At 41.2% G+C, this 25,406-nt stretch overlaps 1 protein-coding gene across 2 annotated transcripts in view; it reads left to right on the top strand.

Annotated features, from left to right (window-relative positions):
* The first annotated feature begins 18,248 nt into the window (after positions 1-18,248).
* CHIC2 (cysteine rich hydrophobic domain 2) overlaps positions 18,249-25,406 on the top strand; it is a 219,135-nt gene continuing 211,977 nt past the window's right edge. For both annotated transcript variants that reach the window (XR_010068431.1, XM_063310570.1), the window contains exon 1: positions 18,249-18,539. Coding sequence is in view for 1 of the 2 variants with exons in the window: in XM_063310570.1 (XP_063166640.1) it covers positions 18,421-18,539 (119 nt within the window). In the remaining variant the exon portion in view is untranslated. The remainder of the gene's footprint in view (positions 18,540-25,406) is intronic.

Below are 25,406 nucleotides of genomic sequence, written 5' to 3'. Positions count from 1 at the left end.
TTATGGGTGGCAAGCAGAGCTGGATGCCAGACCGCTATTCGAAGGCAATTAGGATACAATTAGAAAAGGATTCCTGGACGGTGGGGTCCCTGGAGGGTAAACAGGCAGCTATTCCAGAAATGTGCTAATCCCAGGTCTTGTGACAACCATCAGGCCAGCCCAGCAGCACGGATCAGCCAGGGTGAGCCCAGCTGCGGCTTGCAAAGCCCACACGAGACCAGCCAGAGGAGGGAGGTTTTCAGCCCATCAGTCTCTGTCCCTCCTTAGGCTTCTTCCTGGTATAAGGATAGCACGTATTGCAATTGGGTTTTCATGTCTGGGTCAGCCTTATCGATATTCCTTTAAGGAACCTGGGCATGAATGCGGTACATTCAGCTGACCAGAGCCCGTCCATCTTAGGGAGACAAAATTGATCCTTGCAGGTGCAGTTAAATTACAACTTCTGGATGTAATCCCAGGCCCCAAAGGGATGCCGTTTCTGAATCCCGACTCCTCTGAAAACAGATTCAGATGTTCAGTTCATGCAGCCCCACTTCATTTGGACCGTCTTCCAAACTAAATGCCCTGAAAACCTTTTCTGCAGACCCATCGGGTCCAGCAAATGGTTCAGGGTGGTTCGTAAACAGGGTCTCAGCAGCTGTTCCCTTCCACTCCTGTTCCCTGTACTGGACTCACCCATAGAGCTCCTTATACAACAAAACCCCCAAATTACTCAATTCTGCAAGAATGCCTTTAGACCTTCTATTCTGGATAGCATTTCTAGTTTTTGTAGTATAGCGTTTCACTTGTTTATAACAGAATGTATTGAGGAGAGGGGAAATATGGACATTTAGCTTACAGGAATTGTATTTGTGTAAACTGAATTCAGGGGGATCAGCAGAGAGGTGCCCATTTCCTTGGAGAATTCTCAAAGGCAGCAAGAAATGTGGATCATCAGCATTTGAAGGTGTAATTGTTCTGACAAACCAAGTGCAGCGAGCAAAAGAGAAAATAGGAACCAGCCCAAGATATTTCCAACCCAGGCGGAATGATGTAAGGCGTGCGCCCGCATCACACTGGCCTCCCCATATTTTTATTTTTGAAGAATTCTGTCCGATAAAATTTCATTGTCCATTAAGTAATCCCCGAAACGAGCCTATAATGAGCTCTAATTGCTACAACTAGTCGAGCCACGTGGAAGGATTTAGAAGGTATTAAGGCAGTTGGGTACAGAGCGCCGGTTGTTACCTCGCCATTACTTTCATAATTCAAGGAGAAAATTAGTCCTTTTAAGGGAAAATCCTTTGATTCCCCTTCATCCTGCTCGGGGTGACAGAATATAGCTTTGTCTGCTTTCAGTTCAAGACGGTGTAACAAATGAGAATGTAACAAAATCTCTCCCCTGTTTTATCACTAAAAGAAGAGAGAAGAAGAAAAGAAAGAAAAAGAACCAGAGCTGTTTAAAAGGAACATCAGCAATTCCTGCATTGGCTCATTCACACAAATCATGTTGTTTCTGGGAAAAGAACAAACCGACAGCTGGCCTGGAAACTTATCTCCTTATGAGCAGGTTGATGGGGCTTCCCAAAGGGATCCATGGAGGGATATGATACTTCTGGGATGGATGTTCAGTGAAAATATGCAAAGAAAGAAGAAAAACTTGTCCAGGCTGTTGCCAGGAGTCCAGAATGACACAAAGGCACAAAAATAAAATGAAATCATCAAAGGAAGCAAGCACAATCCAACAGGCATGTATGGAGGGGAGTCAGTCCACTGACTCATGAGGATCTCTTTTGAGCGTTGTTCCCTCCTCAGTGTAACCCACTGTTTTTCAACCTTGGCAAATTTAAGATGTGTGGACATCAACTCGCAGAATTCCCCAGCCAGCATGTTGCCAAGGTTGAAAAACGCTGGTCAAGGTTGAAAAGTTGCCAAGTTGCCAAGGTTGAAAAATGCTGGTCTAACCTAACCTTGGCACAAACATGCCCTGGTGACCACCTGGTTCTGCCATGTTCCCATTGCCTTCACCTTATTCGCAGCTTGTGACTAAGTCAGCCTTAACTGTACCAGTGCTAAAGGAATGTTTTGCTCCCATGCTGATACCATCCAAGGACAACCTCCAGATGTATAAAATCTGTCCCCATTATCTTGGAGGAAGGCCAGAGAATTTGAAGCAGAGGCAAGAGGGGCAGGATGGAGATTGTCAAGGAAATACCATGCCAGTATTGTTCTCAGCCAATTCAAGGACAGGCAGAGGCTCTTCAGCTATTGGTGGTGGGCTCAGCTTTTATTGTAATGCCATAAAGTCTGTCCTCATTTATCTAAGCATAAATTTCCCTCAAGTCAAGCCAGACTCCTGGTGACTTGCAGGGATAAGTATCTTCACATGACACAGAAATGATTTGATATTGCCTTTTTGGATGTCCCAATGTATAGGATGCCACCTATTTCTAGTGAGGAAATGACCTTTGAAGGAGGCCCCTTAAGGGTGGGGCCTGGGACAACTGTTCCCATTCTCCCATGGGTGCTCCTATTGGAGGGGGGGGCATGGTTCTGGAAAATATTGCACAGGTAGAGAAGATCAAGTGGGAGCTCCCACTCACTCCCCAATTACACATGTGATATGCTTGTGTATCCCATTTGCTAGCTCCACATGATCTCCTCTGATCATATGTACTTGAAAGAAAGGTCAAATACAGGTTGCACTGAAAGTCAGGCTCCATAGGCCAATCACAATATGCTTTATTATTTTTTTTTCCTGAGAAAATATTACTGTACTCAGGAATGATCAAAGGTCATGAGTCAAACAGGTAAGGAAGTGTTCCAAATAAAATGGCAACCAATTCAAACATTTAATGTAATTTATTAATTACATTATAAGTAATACATTATAATTGTCTATAGGGCCTGACTTTTGACACACCCTGTTTAAAAGGGTTTATCTCAAGCAAGGAAAACTCACAGTCCCCTTCTATCAGCCCAACCTACCTGCCAGGGTTGCTGTGAGAAAAAAACAGAGGAGAAGCACTAAGTATGCAACCATTAGCTTTTGTACAGATGACAGGATATAAATCAGACACTATAGATGATGATGATGATGATGATGATGACGATGATGATGATGGATAGATGATAGATGATAGATAGAGGTGATGGATAGATGTCTTCAGTATGAGCTCCAGCCTTCATCTTCTTCAAAGAAGTCTCAGGGAGAGGATGTCATTAACAGGAGCTCCAGAGCTTTCTGTCCCATTGAAAGAACCCTATCTCGGTTAGCAGGATCTAAGCTCTTCAAAGGCCATGGTTTCAGGAATGTGTAACTGTGCTCAGAAGAAACAAGTCTGACTTCTAGTATGTGCTTGGGAATTACATTTTCCAGCAGGTACCCTCCACCTATATTGGAAGTACAACTCTCAGAATTCCCAGACAGTTGGTAATGCTGGCTAGGAATTTTAGGAGTACAGAGCACTAGGTTATAGTTATATATTGCTTTGTTTCATTAGTTTTCTAAGGACCTATCAACAAGACTAGCCTTACCATCAACCAGACCACTTGGGCTGCATTGGCAGTTTCCAGGTTAGTCCTTATAAACTCTTCCGCTGGGGAGCAGAATTCTGTATTATCTCATGACATATCCTGGATAATGCTAAACTCCCCCCCTCCCATTTCTTATTTGGATGATCAGTACAAGGAATATAATTGACGTATTATATATATGTAATATTTACATAGGAAAATTCTGAGAGTGCCTTGGACTGCAAGAAGATCAAACCAGTCCATCCTCCAGGAAATAAAGCCAGACTGCTCACTTCAGGGACTGGTATTAAAGGCAAAAATGAAATACTTTGGCCACATAATGAGAAGACAGGACACCTTGGAGAAGATGCTGATGCTAGGGAGAGTGGAGGGCAAAAGGAAGAGGGGCCGACCAAGGGCAGGGTGGATGGATGATATTCTAGAGATGATGGACTCGTCCCTGGGGGAGCTGGGGGTGTTGGCGACCGACAGGAAGCTCTGGCGTGGGCTGGTCCATGAAGTCACGAAGAGTCAGAAGCGACAACGAATAAACAACAATATTTACATATAGTCTGCACCTCAAACCAAGAGTACCATTCTGGTTTTGGTGATGCTAGGTGCATGATGATGACTGTTGTTATTACACATGAGGCAATCACAACTGTATGTTCTTCATGGCCATCCATTGGCTGGGTCCAAGTTCTGCCAACCATGAGGTTAGAAATGCACTCTTTGGTCGCTTGCTACCAGCATTGGCTTTCCCTTGCAGCCCTAGTCAAAGATGGAGCTCACTCAATTGCTTTTTCCTGCTTTGCTCTGCAACACCTCCACACCTGTGACTTGGCAGCTGGGCTATTTCTGAAAAGTGGTTTAGCATCCATAGGCATTAAGGAGCTGTGCAGGAACATTAAGAGAACTCCCTCCTACTTTACCCCACACTTTTTCTCCACATCTGTGGCCTGTCAGTTAGGCTATTTTTGAACAGGGCTTTAATACTTTTTCAGAAGAGCTGTGTTCAGAAGTAGCTTCTGATATGTAATAGGCATGGAGGAAGCAAGCTCTGGCCCACTTCCCCATGTGTCCACCCCTTTTGCACCTGCCATCTGATACTCAAACAATGTGACAAGTGACTAAATCCACAATTTCAATCACCTGCCTACAGTTGTCCAACCCTGTCCCACCACACATCTAGGAAAGTAGTAGTGGTTGTGGTTGTTCTTCCCACTGGAAGCTGATGCTTGGTGAGAGGAGAGAAGAAGCAAGGGAACTGACCAATCACTTTTCTTAACTTGGCCTACATTAAGTCAGAAAGAACCACTCCATTTTGTTGGCCTTCTTATTGTGGTAGAATAGGGATTGGCTATGGAGGCAGCCCAGTTTATACCAGCAGATATTTTTTTTTGATAGACCAAGGAATGCTGGATACACTTAAATGTGGCCCTAAGCACCAACAGTCCTAAGTATAGGGCTACGTATCTGCGTATCCTATTATCTCCCAGATAGGAGTGTTTTCCCTAGCAGAGAAAGCTTGCTTTCTCACTGAAATCATTTTTCCACAAGACAAAATTTGGCCTGATAACCACAAATGAAAATTACAAAGGAACAACTGGAGTTTACAGGTCACCAACTCTAATTGGGAACTTTCCTGCAAATAAGGACTTAAGAACTGGTAAATGTTGACATTGTCTCTCTCGAACCTCCAAGGATTTGTTCTACTGGAAGTGCTGCAGTAGGAGACAATTGCCCATCTGCAAGACAGGATTGTAGAGGATCCCTATAGATCCCCTCCACAGTGCCTTCCAACCTCATGATTCTATGATCCCTCACCTGGCTCAGGTGCCAAAAGTTTTGGGGTGAACAGGTCAGGCTTGCCTGTGGTCTGCAACCCACTCAGGTTAGTTGGTTCCAAGATCCAAGGGGGATCTTGGTGGTGCACCCTAGAAGACCCTACTGCTTTTATTCCCTGGGTGGGTGTGATGGTAGTGGTTTTATTTTTCTTGTCAGAAAGTTTGCAAAACTAGTAGCTGTCTCTTCCTCACTGCACTCCTCCTGGTGTGTATTGTGTGTGTGTGTGTGCGTGTGTGCGTGCATGCCTGTGCACCCGCTTGCCCCACCTCCCCTTAATGAGGCCATTCTCAAAGCGTGAACAAGCCCCGGAATGTTTTATTGAATGCTCATAGTTGACTTGTAGCCATCCTTTTTCTCCTAAGCGTGGCATTGTGATATGGCTGCTGTGGCACCTCTTACCCAATCTAGCCCCCTGATTTCTCCATTCTCCGTAACCAGGCAACACTTTCTGAATACCCAAAATTGAAAAGAACCGCTTAGTCTTCAAGAAAGTCCTCAATAATAGTGGGGAAAAGAACAAAGATCCAGGAGACAACAAAATGCCACAGGGGTGACTTTTCAAGAGCAATTATCTCTCATTAATCAGAAGAACAGCTGCAATATTAATTTTCTCGCTTTCTTCCTCGCTTTTCAAAGTGTTCTCTCCCCTTCCCCCCCAGCCCTCCCGACATTTGAATAATCATAGATTTTTGACTTCATAGAGAAGCCACAGTTTCAGGGGCTGCAAACTGCATGGCCAACATTGAAGGAATAGTTGGAGGCTTTAAGGTTCGGGAAGGGAAAGACAGTGAAAATATTACTCTCACCCCCCTTTAAAAAAAAATGCTTTGTATAAGACCTATCCCTTCTTCTTCCCCTTCCCCTGCCTCATTTTTGCCCTTTTCAAAATGAAGAAATGAACAAACAACCCAGAGGGAAATGGCAGTGCAGGGTCTCCATGGGTTCAAGCAAGCGTGGGAGTGTAAGTAATTGTGCTGTCCATTTCACTTGCAGCCTTTGAGGAAGAAGCTGGGTACTGTCGATCTCTCCAGAGGGACCTTCTTGGAGCAGGATGCACTGAGTGACACATCAAAAGGTCCACTGTGTCCTGGGAAGTGGGACATTCATTCAGCAGAAAGTAGAACAAGAGGTCCTCTTCTCTCCCCTCGTCCTCTTCCCCTCCTAGATTTCTTTTTTAAACTGTGTAAAAAATGTCTGATGTTATGCTCCAGGAGATGAAACTGGAGATGAGTAACAAAACAAGGGGTCCCCCTAAAGAGGAGGCAACATGCAACGTTGTGTGAACAAATGTGTTTGTGATTTATGGATTCATGCCATGCCATGCCAGTGATTTTCAAATTAAGGGCTGTTTCAACATCCACTTATATCTGCTAGGTGCCAAAGGACTAAGAGCTCATTATGAACATAAAAATGGGAAGTGAGAAATTGGGATCTATATGAAGTGTTAAGAAAACAATTGTAGCATCAACCTTATTTAGTGAAGTTACAGGTAACAGGGAAGCAGTGAGGCAAAATCCAATTTAGAAAACACATAAAGGATAACAATAATTGAATGACAATAAAGATCAGAATAATGAAAGCAGTCCTTTTCCAGTGACAGTGTTTACTGAAAGAGTGAGAGAAATAAGGTAGAGGCTGTTGAATGGCACATTTACAGATGGTTAGTGGCAATGCTTAACAGAGACAGAACTTCACTCCATTGCTATCACCACTTTTTTGACCAGTTCCTGTGGACACTCCTGTCCAGAGTTGAACCTCACTCTAATGGAACTAATTAGAACCAAAAAAGCCCAGGATGTTCATGGATATATTTTAGCGCCTACACTTCACTTGCTAGTCTACTAAAGGGCATTTTTAATAGAGAGCCTAAACTAATATTCTCCCTCAAACAGAGAGAATTTTTAAGATTGAGATACTTGGGGGCAGAATGATCATTTCAGTGTCCCCTCATACAGACTTTCTTCTCGCATACATCATACATCCTATGTAGAGATGTAATTTTTACCATATATCATACATTCTATGTACAGATGTAATTTTTTCCCATTATTTTCTTCCCATTGAGGTTAATGTTCCACTAAATTGGAATCTATGGGAAAACTCAAAATAATGAAATCATTTCTGGGATCATATTTTAGCTGAATATGTTTATTGCCTTAAATGAAAAGTATTGATCTACCTGAACAGATTCCGAATCATATTTTACAGTAAGTAGATCAGGGGATTTTTTTTTTTTAAAAAAAGGATTGGTTCCAAGCATTAATAGTGGTGAAGAAGGGATCTTCTAAGGAAATTGGTCCAAAATTTTCCTCTGAAGAATTTCTTTGAAAACAGCTGTTTTGGAGTGACAGAAGGGTTGACTTCACATCATTTGGGTTTTCACTTGATTACTAAATTGTCAGAGAGAGTAAGCATCATCCCTCTAATTTCTTAAGAAATATAAGCTAATGTGATCTTCCAGATGAATTAGGATGGGTATAATACCTGGTAAAGATGGGAACTGTAGTTCAACTGCATCTAGATGGCACAGGTTTAGGGAAGCTTGAGCTATTTTTTTTTCTTCACAGTGACAAGGAGAAAATTTAATATACCTGTTGACTTTGGGCCTAGTTGAGATTTGAGCTGATCTGAGGTTCATGGAAGAATCATGTTTATGAAATAATGGGATGTTTCACTTTTATTAAGAAATGAAGGAAAAATAGGCATTTATTTATAAAGGTATATTCTGCCGTGCCCCAAATGGCTCTGGATGAGTTACAAGAGATCAGGTTTAACTATTGAATAATCCACAGCTTATTGTTTATTCTGTAAATCTGAACCCACCTCTTCACTGCTTTTGAAGAAGCATGAAAGCTAATTGGTGTAAATCATATCTATGTTGTTTTACTCAGAGCTGATGCCAAGAGCCAATATAACAGGGCATCTGCTGAGGCCATACCTCATATCTGTGGGGGAGAATTATGACTAGAGGAAATGTCTAGTTGTTCCCTTTGTTATTGCCATCTATTTCCCTCCTCTATCTGGCCAGAGAAGCAGAGAAATTAGCAGTTCTGGATGACAGCTGCCTCTCGCTCACTTTTTTGCCCTTTTTCTTTGCGTAGTAGTGGGTTTCACAGATGAGAAAGGCAAAAAATCCCTTTTGTTTCAATACTCCAAAGATCCAGAGGTGGCACTCCTTCTGCTCTTTCAAGGTTGTGGAGCTTGAAATGTTGGGTTAATTGTTTTCTCATTGTTTACATTTTGCATGATGCATTGACATTTACAGATAGCAAGATGTGTTATCAGTATATGTAAGCGTTCTGTTTGCTCATGAATTTTAATCTGGGAGGAGGAATGAAACAGATGTTATTCAGAGAGAGGATCCCAATAGAAACCAAGTCAGTAATAATAACCATATCAAAAATGGAGCCAAGAGTGGCTCAAACACAAATTCTACTTTTTTATTCGGACTGTGGTGGCTTTTTACACTGTACCAAGCAATAACGCAATCTGCATCCTTTTGGTTAGTATGTTATGCAAGACACTGTGATTTATGACACTTACTCAGTGAAAGTATCAATAAAAAGACTTCAGTAGGCATCCAAAAGATTTAATAATAAATGCTTTATAGATATTGGAGGAAGAATGTTTCTGAGAACAGGTGCCACCATGGAGAAAGCCCACCTGCAAATAACTACAAGACCTTGTTCTGCCAAACTTTGCCCACTAATTGGATCTCCTCAAGTGATTTAATAGAATGGCAAAGGTGAGGTGATCTGTCAGGAATCCTGGCCTCAAATTGATTATGTATAAACCATCAGCAAAACTATGGACTTGCCTAAGCAGTGCAGTTGTTTCTACAGAAGTGAAATATGTATACTGTATGACCAGATGCAATGTGGCTGCTGTATTTTCGACCAAGGGCTTGAATTGAGGAGTGGCTGTCTAACCCTAGGATTCCACGCTGAGGCAAGATTTTAGTTTTAAGATTTATCTATCTATCTATCTATCTATCTATCTATCTATCTATCTATCTATCTATCTATCATCTATCTATCAAATTTCTATCACTGCCCATCTCTCCCGAAAAGGGGACTCTGGGCAGTTTCTTAGTTTTAGTTTGACTCTGACCAGGTAATGGCATGCATGGATAATATGTTAGGAGACAGAGTTCAGCCCTGTTCATTCTTCTTGCTCTCTTGGCAACATCTGACACCACCACCTTAGGATGGGCTATCAAAAGGAATTCTGAGAAGGTGCAATCACAGAATGGTGATGGGAGATTGCCCTATTTGAAATTAGTCTCCTTCTTGCTTTAAAGAGGACTGGAGAATACACAGCTACAGGGCAACAGGTGACCCCTCCCCCACACACACACACAGTTTTTTTGTAGTTTCAGAATCCTCCCCACTTTGCCTTTCCTCAAAAGCCTTGAAATTCATCATCAAACTGCAGAAAACTGATTTTTTCCCCAGTTTTAGGTTGGACACCATAAATTATTATTCAAACAGAGAATATGCTTAAAACAGGCAACACACTTCTCAAACGGAAAATATAAAAATGTTCAGAGAATCTCATCCCATCCCCTTTCATGACACTGACCTTTCTAGTTTGTATCACCATCCTGTTCCTTTACATGATAATATTTTATTATTTCCACTGATCACTGTTTGGGTCGGACCCGATTTCTGATCCAAATACTAACCAGGTTTGATTGATCTTAAGCTTTGGATCCACACAAGAGTATCTTTATGCTGTATGCCATACCTTTAATTCAACTCCTTTCCTGCTGTTTAACTTCTTACGGCTTTTATTATTATGCCTTTTTAGCTGCTGTTTTGAATTTTAAATTTTTAGCTTAAATTTTAAATTGTGATTCTAAGATGGTAGAAGCTGTCCTGAGAAATGTTTGCTTTGAATGGTAGCAAATAATTTAAGTTAAAAAATAATCACTGCAGCTAAACACGCCAAAAGGAGAAACAGAACCACCATTCCCCAGAAATGCCACCCCCCCTCACCATTGTTTTAACGGCTACTACACTAATATGGGAAAAAGGAATTAAGTCTGCACAATAACAAAGTTCCTTTGAGCATGCACAGAAGGACCTTATGCTAAGTCTCCACTGGAGTGCTGGTGCAGTTCTTCCACAGCTTCAGCTGTCTGGGATCAAGAATTTCTAGTGTAAAAGGTGGGGGAGGGGTTAACTGGACTTTCCCTTCCCCTCCAGCAGGCTTTAAACTTAAACCAGAATGTCGTAACTTGAATTTCCTTCACACATAATTTAATTATGCATTTAATTTAAACATAAAAGTCCAGCATATTGAGAAACAGTTCAAACTGCAAATCGATGCCCTTTTTAATAAAACAAGAAAATACAGGTTTGTCTGTCTGGGAGAATTTTGTCAACTGTTTCAGAAAATACAATTTAATTAGGGGATAAAAATGGCATAGATTTAAAGGGTACAGATATTTTCCCCACCATTAGTAACAAAATGAAGCTTATGACAAAGAGCAGATGTGATTGTTTTGACACTTTTGAAATAAGTTACCTTTTGTGATTTTCTCAAGGTCAAAATTTGTCATAGAGGAAGGGATAAGAGATATATGATGTAATCTTTCTTCATTGTGACAAATGCATGGGGGAAATTGATTGTTCAGTGTTCAGTGGAAAGGACCCCCATAAAATACAAGTTTTTACTTTAATAAGGCAAGGTAATTGGCAAGTCTCTGGTGATTTAGGCACTACCTCTGATCTGTAAGGCCAGGGGGACATGGGTGTCTGTGCGTGGAACAGTGACATCACAGACATCAGTGCACAAATGATGTCGTGTGGTGTCAGTGTGGTTTTTACTGGACTCCTATACAGGTTAGCCCAGGTGAGTTGCAGCCTGAAGCCTTCCCTTCAGCCCAGGGATACAGTCTTATAACTCAAGGCCCACAGATAGAAAATCCTGGGAGAAAAGAATGTGCTAACAACAATTATTATTTAAATAGTCAACACTAATTTGCCTTGCCATGTATATAGAACTGCCTAGGCCGTTCTTTGCCTCATGATAGGCAAGGGACCACCTTGGTAAAACCACAGCTTAATGTGGGGTATAAAACCAAGGCTTTTCTTCTTCTTTTTTCTTTTGAGGAATGGTGAATGCTCTCTGGACAGTGCAGTTCTCTTTAAAAACATTTTTAATAAACAAAAGGAGAGAAACATTGATCAAATACATGGGAAATAAGTAAAAGGAACATTAAAAAAGAGAAGCAAAAGGAAAAAAAACAAAGAATCGCAGAAGAACCCCAAAACCGATGAGTCAAAGTCCCTTCAGAAATAGCAAACTGCACCATTCCCAGCTTGAAACCCAACCCTTGCTACACATTCCTTGGGACGTCCAACAAAAAGAACCTTTTGTTGAGTTAATCACATTTTAAGATAACAGGATATAAATTTAACATTTTTTAAAACTCTAGCCCATTAATTTGTTAAAACAGGATGTTCCAGCTCTTTATTCCAGCGTTCTTGCATGGTTCCCATTTCTTAGAAATATTTTTCAACTGTTAACTGTAGATTTCGAAACCCACATACCTTTTCTCAGTAATAGTGTAATTTTGGAGCTTCAAACACTGCTCATGCATGGGACGGTTAGGCCGAACTATGTTTTATTCGACTATATTGTCATTCAGTAGTTCTAGGGAATCCAGATTATTTTTGTAATATATCAAGTGTTTTTAAAGACTTTGATCAAGTGTTCCAATAGCAGCAGCAGTAGTAATTTCATTTAGTTTTAAGCGCAGTATAAGGTAAATCAAATTTATATGCAATCTAAATAAGTATTACAATAAAATAATATAATTCATGTAAGACATTTCCTAATATGTTTACTATATTGTAAGCAATTAACCAATACCAGCACAATGTTAGCATAAATCTACAGTGAATAATGAAGATTATCCCATAGCATCAATTTCTCATGGGAATTAGGATCAAATTTAAGCTTTCTTCCCAACATCATCCCTGCGTGTTCTGATCTGTAAGGACAGTGGCCACTCAGAAGCAAGCTCAATTCAGACGACTGTATCTAATATCCTTTTGACTGTTATAAAGCTCCAACTAAAGGAATGTCATTTGCAGAATGGGAAAGGTTTGAGTTTTTGTCTTTTGCAGGGGTTTTGCTGATCTTCTCTATGGGAAAGTCTAGGAGATTAGGTGGAAACCTTCAGTGGTAGGTAGCTAAGTAGATTGATTGATTGATTGATTTACAGGACTTATAAGGCCACCTATCTCATATGATGACTCTAGGCAGCTCACAACAATTCATAACAAATATAGCTAAAAACAGAAGTACCCTTTCCCTCAAGTGCCAGACCAATCATCCTCTCAGGTCAACCCCCATCCTAGCCCAATGCTTGCGGGAAGAGCCAGGTCTTCACAGCCCTCCGGAAGGCTAAAAGGGGAGAAAATTTTGCCAAAAATCATCACAATACCGGTAGAAACAATAAACCTTAATGATAAATGTCACAACTAAAACTCCTTTAGGTTATTAAGAACTGCTTGTGATTGGGTAACTGCAAGAATGGAAGTAACATGTGAGGACGTCTCTCTCAAAATGTTCAGTTTATTATAGTTTCAGGAGAAATAACCCAGTGCTGCTTTAAAATAACAGACAAAAATCTCTCCCTTTCAGAATGGGCAGCACAGCAAATAATTAAGAAAACCTTCCACATAATTGCAACCTTATATACAAAGGTTCTCGGCCTTTTGGCAAAGATCAAGTGTAGTATATAAGGTTGAGAGCCAGTTTGGTGTAGTGGTTAAGGCACTGGTCTAGAAACTGGGGGACCATGAGTTCTAGTCCCGCCTTGGGCACAAAGCCAACTGCGTGACCTTGGGCCAGTCCCTCTCTCTCAGCCCTGAGAAGGCAGCAATGGCAAACCACTTCTGAAATCTTGCCAAGAAAACTGCAGGGACTTGTCCAGGCAAGTCTCCAAGAATCAGACACAACTGAACTGATTAAAAAAAAACAAACTACAAAAGTGATTACAAGGGCAGAGGGTATTGTTTAAAATCTGATTTGGGAAAAATCAGTGCAAGATTTTTGTAAAGTCACTCTACAATGATTTGTTTTTACTGAAAATTACCATATGAATAAGAACCAAAATTGGAGTTCCCATCTGGAGGAAGGTGGGGAGATCCTTGGTTGCCTATTAACATCTGTTGGATGTTACTTGGGATCGTTTCTCTTGTTTTATTTTTCCCCTTTGCTTTGTTGTACATTGCCCAGAGTTGCAGTTTTTGAGTTGGGCAGCCCAATAAACAAACAAACATCACAGCCCTTTATTATATCGTGTTCATAAATCCAGTATCTCAGGCCAAGGTGAGAATTATCTGCCAAAAATGGTTTCCACGCCCAGATTCAGCAGCCACTTTGGCTCATAGATTACAGCTTGCTCTCTTAGTCACTGGGCATCTGGCTATATTTATGAGATGGTCAAAGTCTGGATAATATTAGATTTCTAACATATAATAATATTGTGTTAATTCGATATGTTGTTGTTTATTCGTTTAGTCGCTTCCGACTCTTCGTGACTTCATGGACCAGCCCACGCCAGAGCTTCCTGTCGGTCGTCAACACCCCCAGCTCCCCCAGGGACGAGTCCGTCACCTCTAGAATATCATCCGTCCATCTTGCCCTTGGTCGGCCCCTCTTCCTTTTGCCTTCCACTCTCCCTAGCATCAGCATCTTCTCCAGGGTGTCCTGTCTTCTCATTATGTGGCCAAAGTATTTCAGTTTTGCCTTTAATATCATTCCCTCAAGTGAGCAGTCTGGCTTTATTTCCTGGAGGATGGACTGGTTGGATCTTCTTGCAGTCCAAGGCACTCTCAGAATTTTCCTCCAACACCACAGTTCAAAAGCATCGATCTTCCTTCGCTCAGCCTTCCTTATGGTCCAGCTCTCGCAGCCATATGTTACTACAGGGAACACCATTGCTTTAACTATGCGGGCCTTTGTTGTCAGTGTGATGTCTCTGCTCTTAACTATTTTATCGAGATTTGTCATTGCTCTTCTCCCCAGGATTAAGCGTCTTCTGATTTCCTGACTGCAGTCAGCATCTGCAGTAATCTTTGCACCTAGGAATACAAAGTCTTTCACTGCTTCTACATTTTCTCCCTCTATTTGCCAGTTATCAATCAAGCTGGTTGCCATAATCTTGGTTTTTTTGAGGTTTAGCTGCAAACCAGCTTTTGCACTTTCTTCTTTCACCTTCATCATAAGGCTCCTCAGTTCCTCTTCACTTTCAGCCATCAAAGTGGTATCATCTGCATATCTGAGATTGTTAATGTTTCTTCCAGAGATTTTAACTCCAGCCTTGGATTCCTCAAGGCCAGCTTGTCGCATGATGTGTTCTGCATACAAGTTGAATAGGTAGGGTGAGAGTATACAGCCCTGCCGTACTCCTTTCCCAATCTTAAACCAGTCTGTTGTTCCGTGGTCTGTTCTTACTGTTGCTACTTGGTCGTTATACAGATTCTTCAGGAGGCATACAAGATGACTTGGTATCCCCATACCACTAAGAACTTGCCACAATTTGTTATGGTCCACACAGTCAAAGGCTTTAGAATAGTCAATAAAACAGAAATAGATGTTTTTCTGAAACTCCCTGGCTTTTTCCATTATCCAGCGGATATTGGCAATTTGGTCTCTAGTTCCTCTGCCTTTTCTAAACCCAGCTTGTACATCTGGCAATTCTCGCTCCATGAACTGCTGAAGTCTACCTTGCAGGATCTTGAGCATTACCTTACTGGCATGTGAAATGAGTGCCACTGTTCGATAGTTTGAACATTCTTTAGTGTTTCCCTTTTTTGGTATGGGGATATAAGTTGATTTTTTCCAGTCTGATGGCCATTCTTGTGTTTTCCAAATTTGCTGGCATATAGCATGCATTACCTTGACAGCATCATCTTGCAAGATTTTGAACAGTTCAGCTGGGATGCCGTCGTCTCCTGTTGCCTTGTTATTAGCAATGCTTCTTAAGGCCCACTCAACCTCACTCTTCAGGATGTCTGGCTCTAGCTCACTGACCACACTGTCAAAGCTATCCCCGATATTGTTATCCTTCCTATACAGGTTTTCTGTATATTCTTGCCACCTTTTCTTGATCTCTTCTTCTTCTGTTAGGTCCTTGCCATCTTTGTTTTTGATCATACCCATTTTGGCCTGGAATTTACCTCCAATGTTTCTAATTTTCTGGAAGAGGTCTCTTGTCCTTCCTATTCTATTGTCTTCTTCCACTTCCGCGCATTGCTTGTTTAAAAATAATTCCTTATCTCTTCTGGCTAACCTCTGGAATTTTGCATTTAATTGGGCATATCTCCCCCTATCACTGTTGCCTTTTGCTTTCCTTCTTTCTTGGGCTACTTCTAGTGTCTCAGCAGACAGCCATTTTGCCTTCTTGGTTTTCTCTTTCTTTGGGATGTATTTTGTTGCCGCCTCCTGAACAATGCTGCCAACTTCTGTCCAGAGTTCTTCCGGGACCCTATCTACTAAGTCCAGTCCCTTAAATCTATTCTTCACCTCCACTGCATATTCCTTAGGAATATTAGTGAGCTCATATCTAGCTGATCTGTGGGTCTTCCCTAATCTCTTTAGTCTGATCCTAAATTGTGCAAGAAGAAGTTCGTGATCTGAACTACAGTCAGCTCCAGGCCTTGTTTTTACTGACTGTACAGATGTCCGCCACCTTTGGCTGCAAAGGATGTAATCAATCTGATTTCGGTGTTGTCCATCTGGTGAAGTCCATGTATAAAGCCGTCTCTTAGGTTGTTGGAAGAGAGTGTTTGTTATGCAGAGTGAATTGTCTTGGCAAAATTCTATCAGCCTGTGTCCTGCTTCGTTTTGTTCTCCCAGGCCATGCTTACCTGTAATTCCAAGTGTCATTTGACTGCCCACCTTAGCATTCCAGTCTCCTGTGATGAAAATAACATCTCTTTTAGGCGTGTTGTCCAGTAGGTGCTGCAGATCCTCATAGAACTGCTCTACTTCAGCTTCTTCAGCATTTGTGGTTGGGGCGTATATTTGGATCACTGTGATGTTAGATGGCTTGCCCTGAATTCGAATTGAGATCATTCTGTCGTTTTTTGGGTTGTATCCAAGCACTGCTTTAGCCACTTTACTATTAATTATGAAGGCTACTCCATTTCTTCTGTGGTCCTCTTGTCCGCAGTAGTAGATCTGGTGGTCATTTGATGTGAAGTGGCCCATTCCAGTCCATTTCAGTTCACTGACGCCCAGAATGTCTATCTTTAATCTTGTCATCTCACCAATAACCACATCCAATTTGCCCTGGCTCATAGATCTTACATTCCAGGTTCCGATGGTGTGTTGATCCTTAGAACATCGGATTCGCCGTTCACCACCAGCACCGTCGGCCGCTAGCCGTCCTTTCGGCTTTGAGCTAGCTGCGTCATCACGTCTGGGGCTAGTTGAGCTCATCCTCTGTTCCTCCCCAGTAGCATTTTGACCATCTTCCGACCTGGGGGTCTCATCTTCCGATGGTATACCGACATATCTCTGGTTGTACTGATCCATTTAGTTTTCATGGCAAGAATACTGGGGTGGGTTGCCATTACCTTCCCCAGGGATCGCATTTAGTCTGACCTCTCTGTCATGACCTTCCCGTCTTGGGTGGCCCTTCACGGTTTAGCTCATGGCATCATTGAGGTGCTCAAGCTCCAGCACCACGACAAGGTAACGATCCTTTGCTGAAGTAATTCGATATATACTATTTAATTCATATCCTGTAGTTAAAATAAATTACATTTGGATATTAAGAATGATATAGTTCTGATATAGGTTGTATAGTTTCCTGGGGGTTTTATAAAGTGGGTTTTCACTAATTGATTCCCCCAATCTTTTATATATTAGGTAAGTAAGAGGGTAGGATACTTATGTCAGAAACTTCTTTTCCAACTCTTCATTCTTTAATACAAACATTTGGTATCCATAAACTAGGATAAATCAGCCTTGGGTATTAGTAATAATTCTAGCAAGTTTAGGACTATGTCCAGAAGACCATGAATGTTTCTTATACTAGGAGGGACATTTCCAGAAAAATACTGTCTCAGCCAAGCCTACTTAACTGTTTTTGTACGGATCAAATGAGATGTACATCATCTGGAGTTCTCAAGAGAAATGCTGAAATGTAATTGCAACAATAAATAAATAAAAGCCAGAGGTAGGACGGAGAGAACACTTAGCATTAAAATTCAGCTGCAGCAAGATTTGCTTCACAGGCATTGGAAGTAGACCCACGGTAATCCCTGCATTCCCACCCTCCCTATAGCGTTTCAGGAAACACCTTGGTTTCTTTCCTTAAACCAGTGTTTCTCAAGCACAGCAACTTTTAAGATGTGTGGACTTCAATTCCCAGAATTCCCCAGCCAGCGTGGCGTTGAAGTCTACCCGTCTTAAAGTTGCCAAGCTTGAAAAGCACTGCTCCAGAAGAAGGTAAAGGCAAATTGTAATACTGCAGTCAAGTCCACGAAGTCACCCGGGCTGAGCTCGACGCTGGAGCAAAGCTGGCCGGGCTCGGCTCCACTGCCAGGATTGCCTCCCAAACGAAGGCACCGAGAAGCCCGTCCGAAAGAGCCACTCGGGGCTCGCGCTCAGAGCCCGGCAAGGCCGAGCCCTCTCCCAGCCCACCCTTACAAGTGGAGTCGCTCTCTTCCTTCCCCCTCGCCGGCCGAGCAAAGAGCGGCGACTGCCCCCTTCCCCACTGGCCCAGCCGGCGCGAGCCGGCGCATGCGTGCAGGGGCTTCCCTTGAGCAGGCGGGGAAGAGGGCGGGGCCTGACGGCCGGTGCTCCTCAGCCAGTGGCTGCCGCGGCCCCGGCGAGCGGATGTTGTGATTGTGGCTGTTCCTGTCCGTCCCCTTCCGGGGGATCTCGACGGGCGCTTCCTCCCGGCGGCTGTGAGGGGAGACTTCGGCGGCCCTTTCGGCTGGGGTGTCGGCGGCGGCTTGGGCGCCTGGGCTGGCCGACTCCCCCGCCTCTCTGTCTCTCCTTCTTCCCGCGGGTGCTCGGGAGCGTCATCGTGGCCCGGCCTCGGTCATGGCGGACTTCGATGAGATTTACGAGGAAGAGGAAGACGAGGAACGGGCCTTGGAGGAACAGCTGCTGAAGCACTCGCCAGACCCGGTGGTGGTGCGCGGCTCCGGCCATGTCACTGTGTAAGCAGGACCGGGGGGAAAGGGCAAGGGGGCGGGCAGGGGCAGAGGGCCGGGAGCCTCTCTGGGGCTCGCCCCACTCTTCCCTTCCCGACCTTTAATGCGACTTCCTTTAATCCGGCTTGGGGAACCGTCCTCTCACTTCCAAACAAGAAGGTTCACAGTGGAGAACCACCGTCCCGCAGTATGCACGGTCGCCTTCCGTTGCAAAGGCTTATAGGCTGCATTTCGGATTTCCCCGAGTTTGCCAACCATTTCCCTTTTGCTTCAGCCTCTTTACAACTCCTCCATTAAGCGAGTCCGGTGCCATTATTCCGGCACCGGATACGTGGGAGAGGCTAAAGTGGAGACCTGACTAGTGGTTTGGTCTTAAGGTACAGAATAAAACCTACACGAAGCGACATTTGAAGGAGAGACGTCTTTATCTTCTCCCTAGTTGTTACGCTATGTCAGCGTCTGTGGTGTTTTGTAAGATCTAATAAAAGGTGTGAGAGAATGTCAGTGTGTGTGTGTGTGTGTGGAGTTCCTTTGAAGAATAGATATTTATTTCATGAGAACAGGGAAAATAAATTTAAACACTAGTTTGTATAGTATTTTTTCCTCTGTTATTGATGGGAAGTAAGGCATATTTGATTCCTTTTTTACCGTAGAAGATGAGGAACTGAGATGAAGAAATTGTGTTGCAAGCTTGCATTGTAGATCCAGGTTTGAAGGAAGGCAGGTCTTGAACGTATAGTTTTAAACTCTTATCTTGCCCAAGTTTGTAACAGGTTAATTACTCTGAAGAGTATCCTTGGGAATAAAGAACTTTAACTTATTATATTACGTTCCAGTTTTATTCTTAAGAACTTCATGTTTGCTTTTTTCTTCATCTCTTCTTTTGAATTGTTGAAATAAAACATAAGATACTCTAATTATGATTTGCTGAATCTCTGTCTGTTCCTCTCTCCGTCCCACTCCCTCTTGTGGTTTTAGAGCAGGTAAACCAGATTAGATCAAAATATTGAATATTGTATTTACTCCATATTCAACATTAACTTACAGTTTATATAACTTCAAGTGCACTGTGATGCACAAATACTAGATAGTTTGTTCCTTATGCATAGGACTTACATATTTCTCCAACAGATCAAGTTGGATACTCTGTTTTGGAGTACTCTTCAATTAATGTATTAAATATTGGGCATGAAGACAAAAAGTTCTTTGCTATGAACTATCTTGCAATCCTGGGAAAAGGTGTTTGATTTAAGGAATTGCAGACAGGTGCTATGTTTCATAGACTACCTTTTTGCTATTGAATCCAAAGCATTATTTCATATAGCTCATGAAGACTTAAGTAGCAAGTTGCAGGATCTAACTGACCTGGGCTGATATTGAAAAATCTAAGCAGCATCAGACTAGGCTAGAACTTGGGTAGAGACCACTACGAATCCCAGAGTTGTAGATTAGAGCGAAAAGTTTTTTTTAAAAATCTGGAAATCTGGAAGAAGGCAATAGTAAATCTCTTCTGTATTGTTGAATGTGTCCATGTTGAATTTGCCTTGAAGGAAACTACTTAAAGAATACTTGTGTCATTTTGTTTAAGATTCAGAGTATATAATGTGTATGCCTGTGTACACTTGCATTCTAATTGTTCCCTCTGTGCTAAGCCTTAAGAGTGACTGTATGATTTATCTGATTGTCTAGAGTAGGCTAAGGAATATTAGGTTCCCCTTTATTTCCTCAAATCCATTACTACCAGATTGAGTTCCTTTTTTTTTCAGTTTTTGTTTCTTCACACTAACTAGGGCACAGTGTCTGGGCCAACAAGGAAATTCAGCTACTTAGATTAATTATGACTAATACCAACATGTAAAGTATTAAAACAAAATAATGATGACTTGTCAGGAAGTGGAATGCTTGGAATCAGTATATCAACAGCAGTGCTATAGCTAAATGTAAGAAGTTAATGCTTCTGTTAATCACAGTCTTGACCTACTCATGTAATAACAAGTTTTACCTTTTTGCTAAGGTATGAAGTATTCCCTTTAATATACAGTTAGTAATTAGGACATGCTTGGTTAGTTCAACATGATTGCCCTTATTATATGGAATATAATGTGTATAACTTAATCTGTCCTTTCTTTTAATTTGGACTCATTTCTTGTGGCTTTATTAGTATTGTTTCCCATGATCCTTAGCTGAAGCACTTCCAGGATGTTAAAAGGTATAAGAAATAGTGCATAATTATAGTGGTAATAACTCAGTGTGGGTTGCTTGAAATTATTCTGGAAGATGACTAATTTAAATTTTTAGTTTAAATCATATTTCTAATACTTTAATTTCTGAAATAGCATTGGTTGGCATCACAAATAAAATATAATGGCTTGCATCTAAACATGCCCTTAATAATATCTAGGAACACAGTAAAATATTGATTAGGCAACCCATTTGCTTGTGCACTGTATAAAGTATTTGTGGAAATGAGTTTGGGGGATTACACTAAAATGTTTTCTGTTTTGCTGTGTATATATATAGTGACTAATAGCAAGAACATGTATTTTTATCTAGATCATTTAATTTATTAAAAGTATAGGAACAAAAATACATTATTGATATGCAGTCTCATACTTCATTTGAGAGTTCAGTTCTTATCAGAACTAACACTAACTAACACGATCATTGACTAGAAATTGTGGGTAATATAGTCCAAAATTAGGTTATTTGCACCAGGTAGTGGGGAAAGAGAATGTGTATTATATAACTTTAGTTTTAGGAAATGGACTAGGAGGCTAATAATGAAAACAGGAAAATCATATATTTTTTTAAAGAAGAAACAAGAATACCCAGGAATAATAACATAGTCTGATGGAATGCTTGCTGGAATGAAAATATCTTAATGAGGCAACAAAATTATATGAAGGAAGTTTAAAGTCAAAAGTATTTCACTTGGATACAATTGGCCAGCTGGACTGTCCTGAATCCCACCAGCTTCTCCCCATTGATTTTAGAGGCAAGCAACGAGGAAACAGGAGGGCCGATCTTCCAGGTGAATAGAGTAGAATTTTTATTATGGTCATTGACCAGAATTGCAAACAAACACATTAAAAATAAATCTTCCAGGTGTCATTTTGGGTTTCTAACATAATCACCAGAGCTTTAGATGAACTCAAAAACAGATTGGTAATTGGGAAAGGACTCACTCATGCCAGAGATCCAGTCATCAGAACTTTTGTTGCAGCGCTTTGCAAGCCAGAACAGTTTTCATGATAGTAGTCTGACCTTGAGGTAACTGAGATACGTTTCACCCTAGCCATGTCAGCCTTTGTGAAGAGTAAATGCATTTGGTGTACCTTCCTAAACTTAATATCTGAAATTCAGTAACAAGAAATTAACTGATTGCAAATGTGTTTTCAGAGGGAGTGCTACTGCAATTTAAAAAGGCTGAAAAGCTATTCTCTGATCTAGTTTCTACAACAAGTTTTCTGAACTAGGTTTGATTTATTAGTCACAGCACCTTTTCTTGATATCAGAAACTATTCAGATCCTGGATATCCAGCTTGGGAAAAATGGGAAGAATAGATTGAGTGTCAACAGTTCTGGGTGACATTCTTTAGCAATAATTTTCTGGTTTAGGCTGTACAATCAGATATTTAGAAGTTAGAATTGGGTGTTTGAAATCCTGCTCTTTCACATTTGAAGTGGACTCTTTATCATTTTGGATGCACTGTATTTTGAGCTGAAAAAAATCCCTGATTATAAATATTTTGCATTCTAGTAGTAGTACAATTTTCTAAGGTGGAAATGCTTCAGTATCCTGAATAGCTCTTACAAAGGCCAGAGTATTTGCTCCTTTTTCTTATATTGAGATAAATATACATTATTTGCAAAGTCTATTGTAAACCAGAGTATTTTTAAAGTTATATTTACTGCATTTGAAATACTAAAACAACCCTTTTATTACCCTGTTGCTGCTAGATTATTGTGTCTTAGAGCACAACTATATGTTTCTGTGGACACTACTACCCTTAAGTCTCCATGGAATGCAAATATACCACAGAAATGCTCTTGTACTATTCTATAGCATGGCTATCTTCTGGCTGTTTGGACAAAAGGAATTGCAGAGGTTGCCCAAAATTCTGCCAGCAATAAGGGAAGTGAATAGAAAAAAATAAAGGTTTGTAGTGTATTCATGTACATTTGTACAGTTCTGTCCAACACTAATTTTATACATTTTCTCTTTATTTTTCTCTGACAAATGTGTATCTTGATTCCTTGAAGTTGACATGGAAAAAAATACCTTGAAGGCCTTAAGCAATAGTTTTCTAATTAAAACCCTGTTTCTATTTTCTTAAGAATAGATAACACATACCATGTTTCATGAGGGACGCGGTGGCGCTGCGGGTTAAACCGCTGAGCTGTCGATCGGAAGGTCGGCGGTTCGAAACCGCGCGGCGGGGTGAGCTCCCGTTGTTAATCCCGGCTCCTGCTCACCTAGCAGTTCGAAAACATGCCAATGTGAGTAGATCAATAGGTACCGCTTCGGCGGGAAGGTAACGGTGTTCCGAGTCGTCATGCTGGCCACATGACCCGGAAGTGTCTATGACAATGCCGGCTCCAAGGCTTAGAAACGGAGATGAGCACCGCCCCCTAGAGTCGGATTCGACTGGACTTTACGTCAAGGAAAACCTTTACCTACCATGTTTCATATATGATTTTCCACTGCTAATACTATATACTGAATCATGATGCTGGGCTTTAACGGGCAGGGAAATTTTGAATTACAAGATTATCGTCGTCATCATTATCGTGTGTAACCCCAAGAATTCTGTACAGAATTTACTAATCCCTATGTTGGAGTTTCAGTGTAGGCTGAGAATAGAGATAAGCCACTAAGCAGTATACTTGTTCTGAAAGTTGCCATTGATATAAAATATAACATTTGTCTTTGGGGGAATTTGTCCTTAGAACAGCTTTACAAAGTCATTTATATTCTAAACTGTTGCTTATAAATTGTTGGAGTATATTTTGGAGCTTATTTCTTTAAAAACTTTTTGCTGTTCTTTCAGCTGAAAAAGGTTCTCCAAATGCCTTATAACAGTGACATCTTTGCCCTCAAGCTTACAGTCAGGGTGACCTGGGCAAAAGTAAAAGGCACTGAGGAGGAGGAAGAGAAGGCAGTGTTTTTAGTTACAAAATCCTTGTAGCAATCAGCTTAAATGGCCTGGCTCTGGCCTTGCAGTGCAGTCATTCTGCTTTCCTGTCCTCCCTCTGGTACAGCCTTATGACGTGGCCGCTGCCAGGAGACTGTTGCTGGAGCGGAGAAGCTGGCTGCTTTGCAGGACTAGTGCTGTGGCACAATTCCCTTATTGCAGTCTCACAGATTAGCAGCTGCAAGGTTTTGTCACTGATTCTGTTTGACCTCTTCCTTGATTGCTTAGATCTCTGCACCACAGTGCTGCTGTAATGTTCTACGGGCAAAGACCTATTCAGATTCCCAGTGTCTCCTGTTACGGCCTGGTCCTTGTCTTCTACTGTCAGTATAAATTGTACCATTTTGGCAAATTCTGGAGAGGTAACTGTGATGGTGTATTATAAGTACAGTAAACATACATATGCCCTGCAAATATAAAAGATTGCAAATTGCTGTAACTTTTGTAGTCCACCTCATGAAATAGGTTTCTTTTCATTTGGCAAAGTTATATATATACACGGAGGAGAAAGTATGGAATGTTTCATATTTCATGCCTTTGGGCCATGCTGTTCAGTCCGTAAGAAATTTTTGCATAGCTCAGTTGTGTGTAAAGTGCAGCGAGCATGTACAGGAGTAGAACGTGGCAATATTACATTTTTCTAGCTCTGATGCTATTTTAACATCTATAGTAAAACAAATGTTTTTTTCCTCCCTCAGTACTGATCCTTTTGCAGGATTAGAGTTATACTTTGAACAATTTAAAGAAATGTGGAAATATAAGAAATACAACTGCAGGTCAAAATTATACTCTAATGTAAGTATAAGTGGTACCTCATCAAATTGGAGAGACCTATCTATAGGTATGCCTCAGTTACCAGTCCTATGCCTTATACTTTTCAATAATTTTATGAATGATAGATAAAAGAAGTGAATGAAATGCTTATCACATTTGCAGATAATAAAAATTGTGTGGGAAAAAATGGGCAGGATAGCTAATATCCAAGAAAACAGAAATAACATTCAATAAGATCTTGCTAGGTTGATGAAATGGGGTCACTGTAGCAGAATGAAAGATAACTGGTAATAGTGGAAGAAAAAAACTTGAAATATCAGTTGACTGAAAGTTGATGAGCCAGCTGGGTGATACGGCTGCAGAAAAAAATCTATTATTATTCCACTTTATTCTGCTTTGCTCAGATCCTACCTCAAATATGTGTTCAGTTCTGGCTACCACATTTTAAGTAGGATTCATAGATATTGGAATATATTTCAGATAAGGGTAATGAGGATTATTGGGGGAAAATAAATTAAATCTTAAAAAGTCAAAGAAAGGATATGATAGCACTTTTCATATACTGTACCTGAAGAGATTAGAAAATCAAGAACTTTGTTCTGGAGTGGAGGACATTGAATAATGGATTTAAGTTACAAGAATGGAAATTCCAGTGGAATGTTAGAAAAAAGAAGTCCTAACAGTTCTCCATTGTAATCAATTACACAGAGAGGTGAGGGGCTCCCTTTCATTGGACATATTCAAGAGGAGACGAGTGAGCCATCAGTTTAGGATGCTTTAATTTGGATTCTTGCATTGAGCAAGGGTTGGACTTGATTGGCTAAATGGCTCCTTCCAACTCTGTGATTCTCTAATTCTAAAAAGTGTACCATATTCATTAAGGAAGGCTAGTGAGGGCCATTGC

This window comes from Candoia aspera, chromosome 8, assembly GCF_035149785.1.
Source record: "Candoia aspera isolate rCanAsp1 chromosome 8, rCanAsp1.hap2, whole genome shotgun sequence".
NCBI lineage: Eukaryota > Metazoa > Chordata > Lepidosauria > Squamata > Boidae > Candoia > Candoia aspera.
The sequence above is the reverse complement of the archived record's forward strand: the minus strand, read 5'-3'. Positions and strand labels throughout refer to the sequence as shown.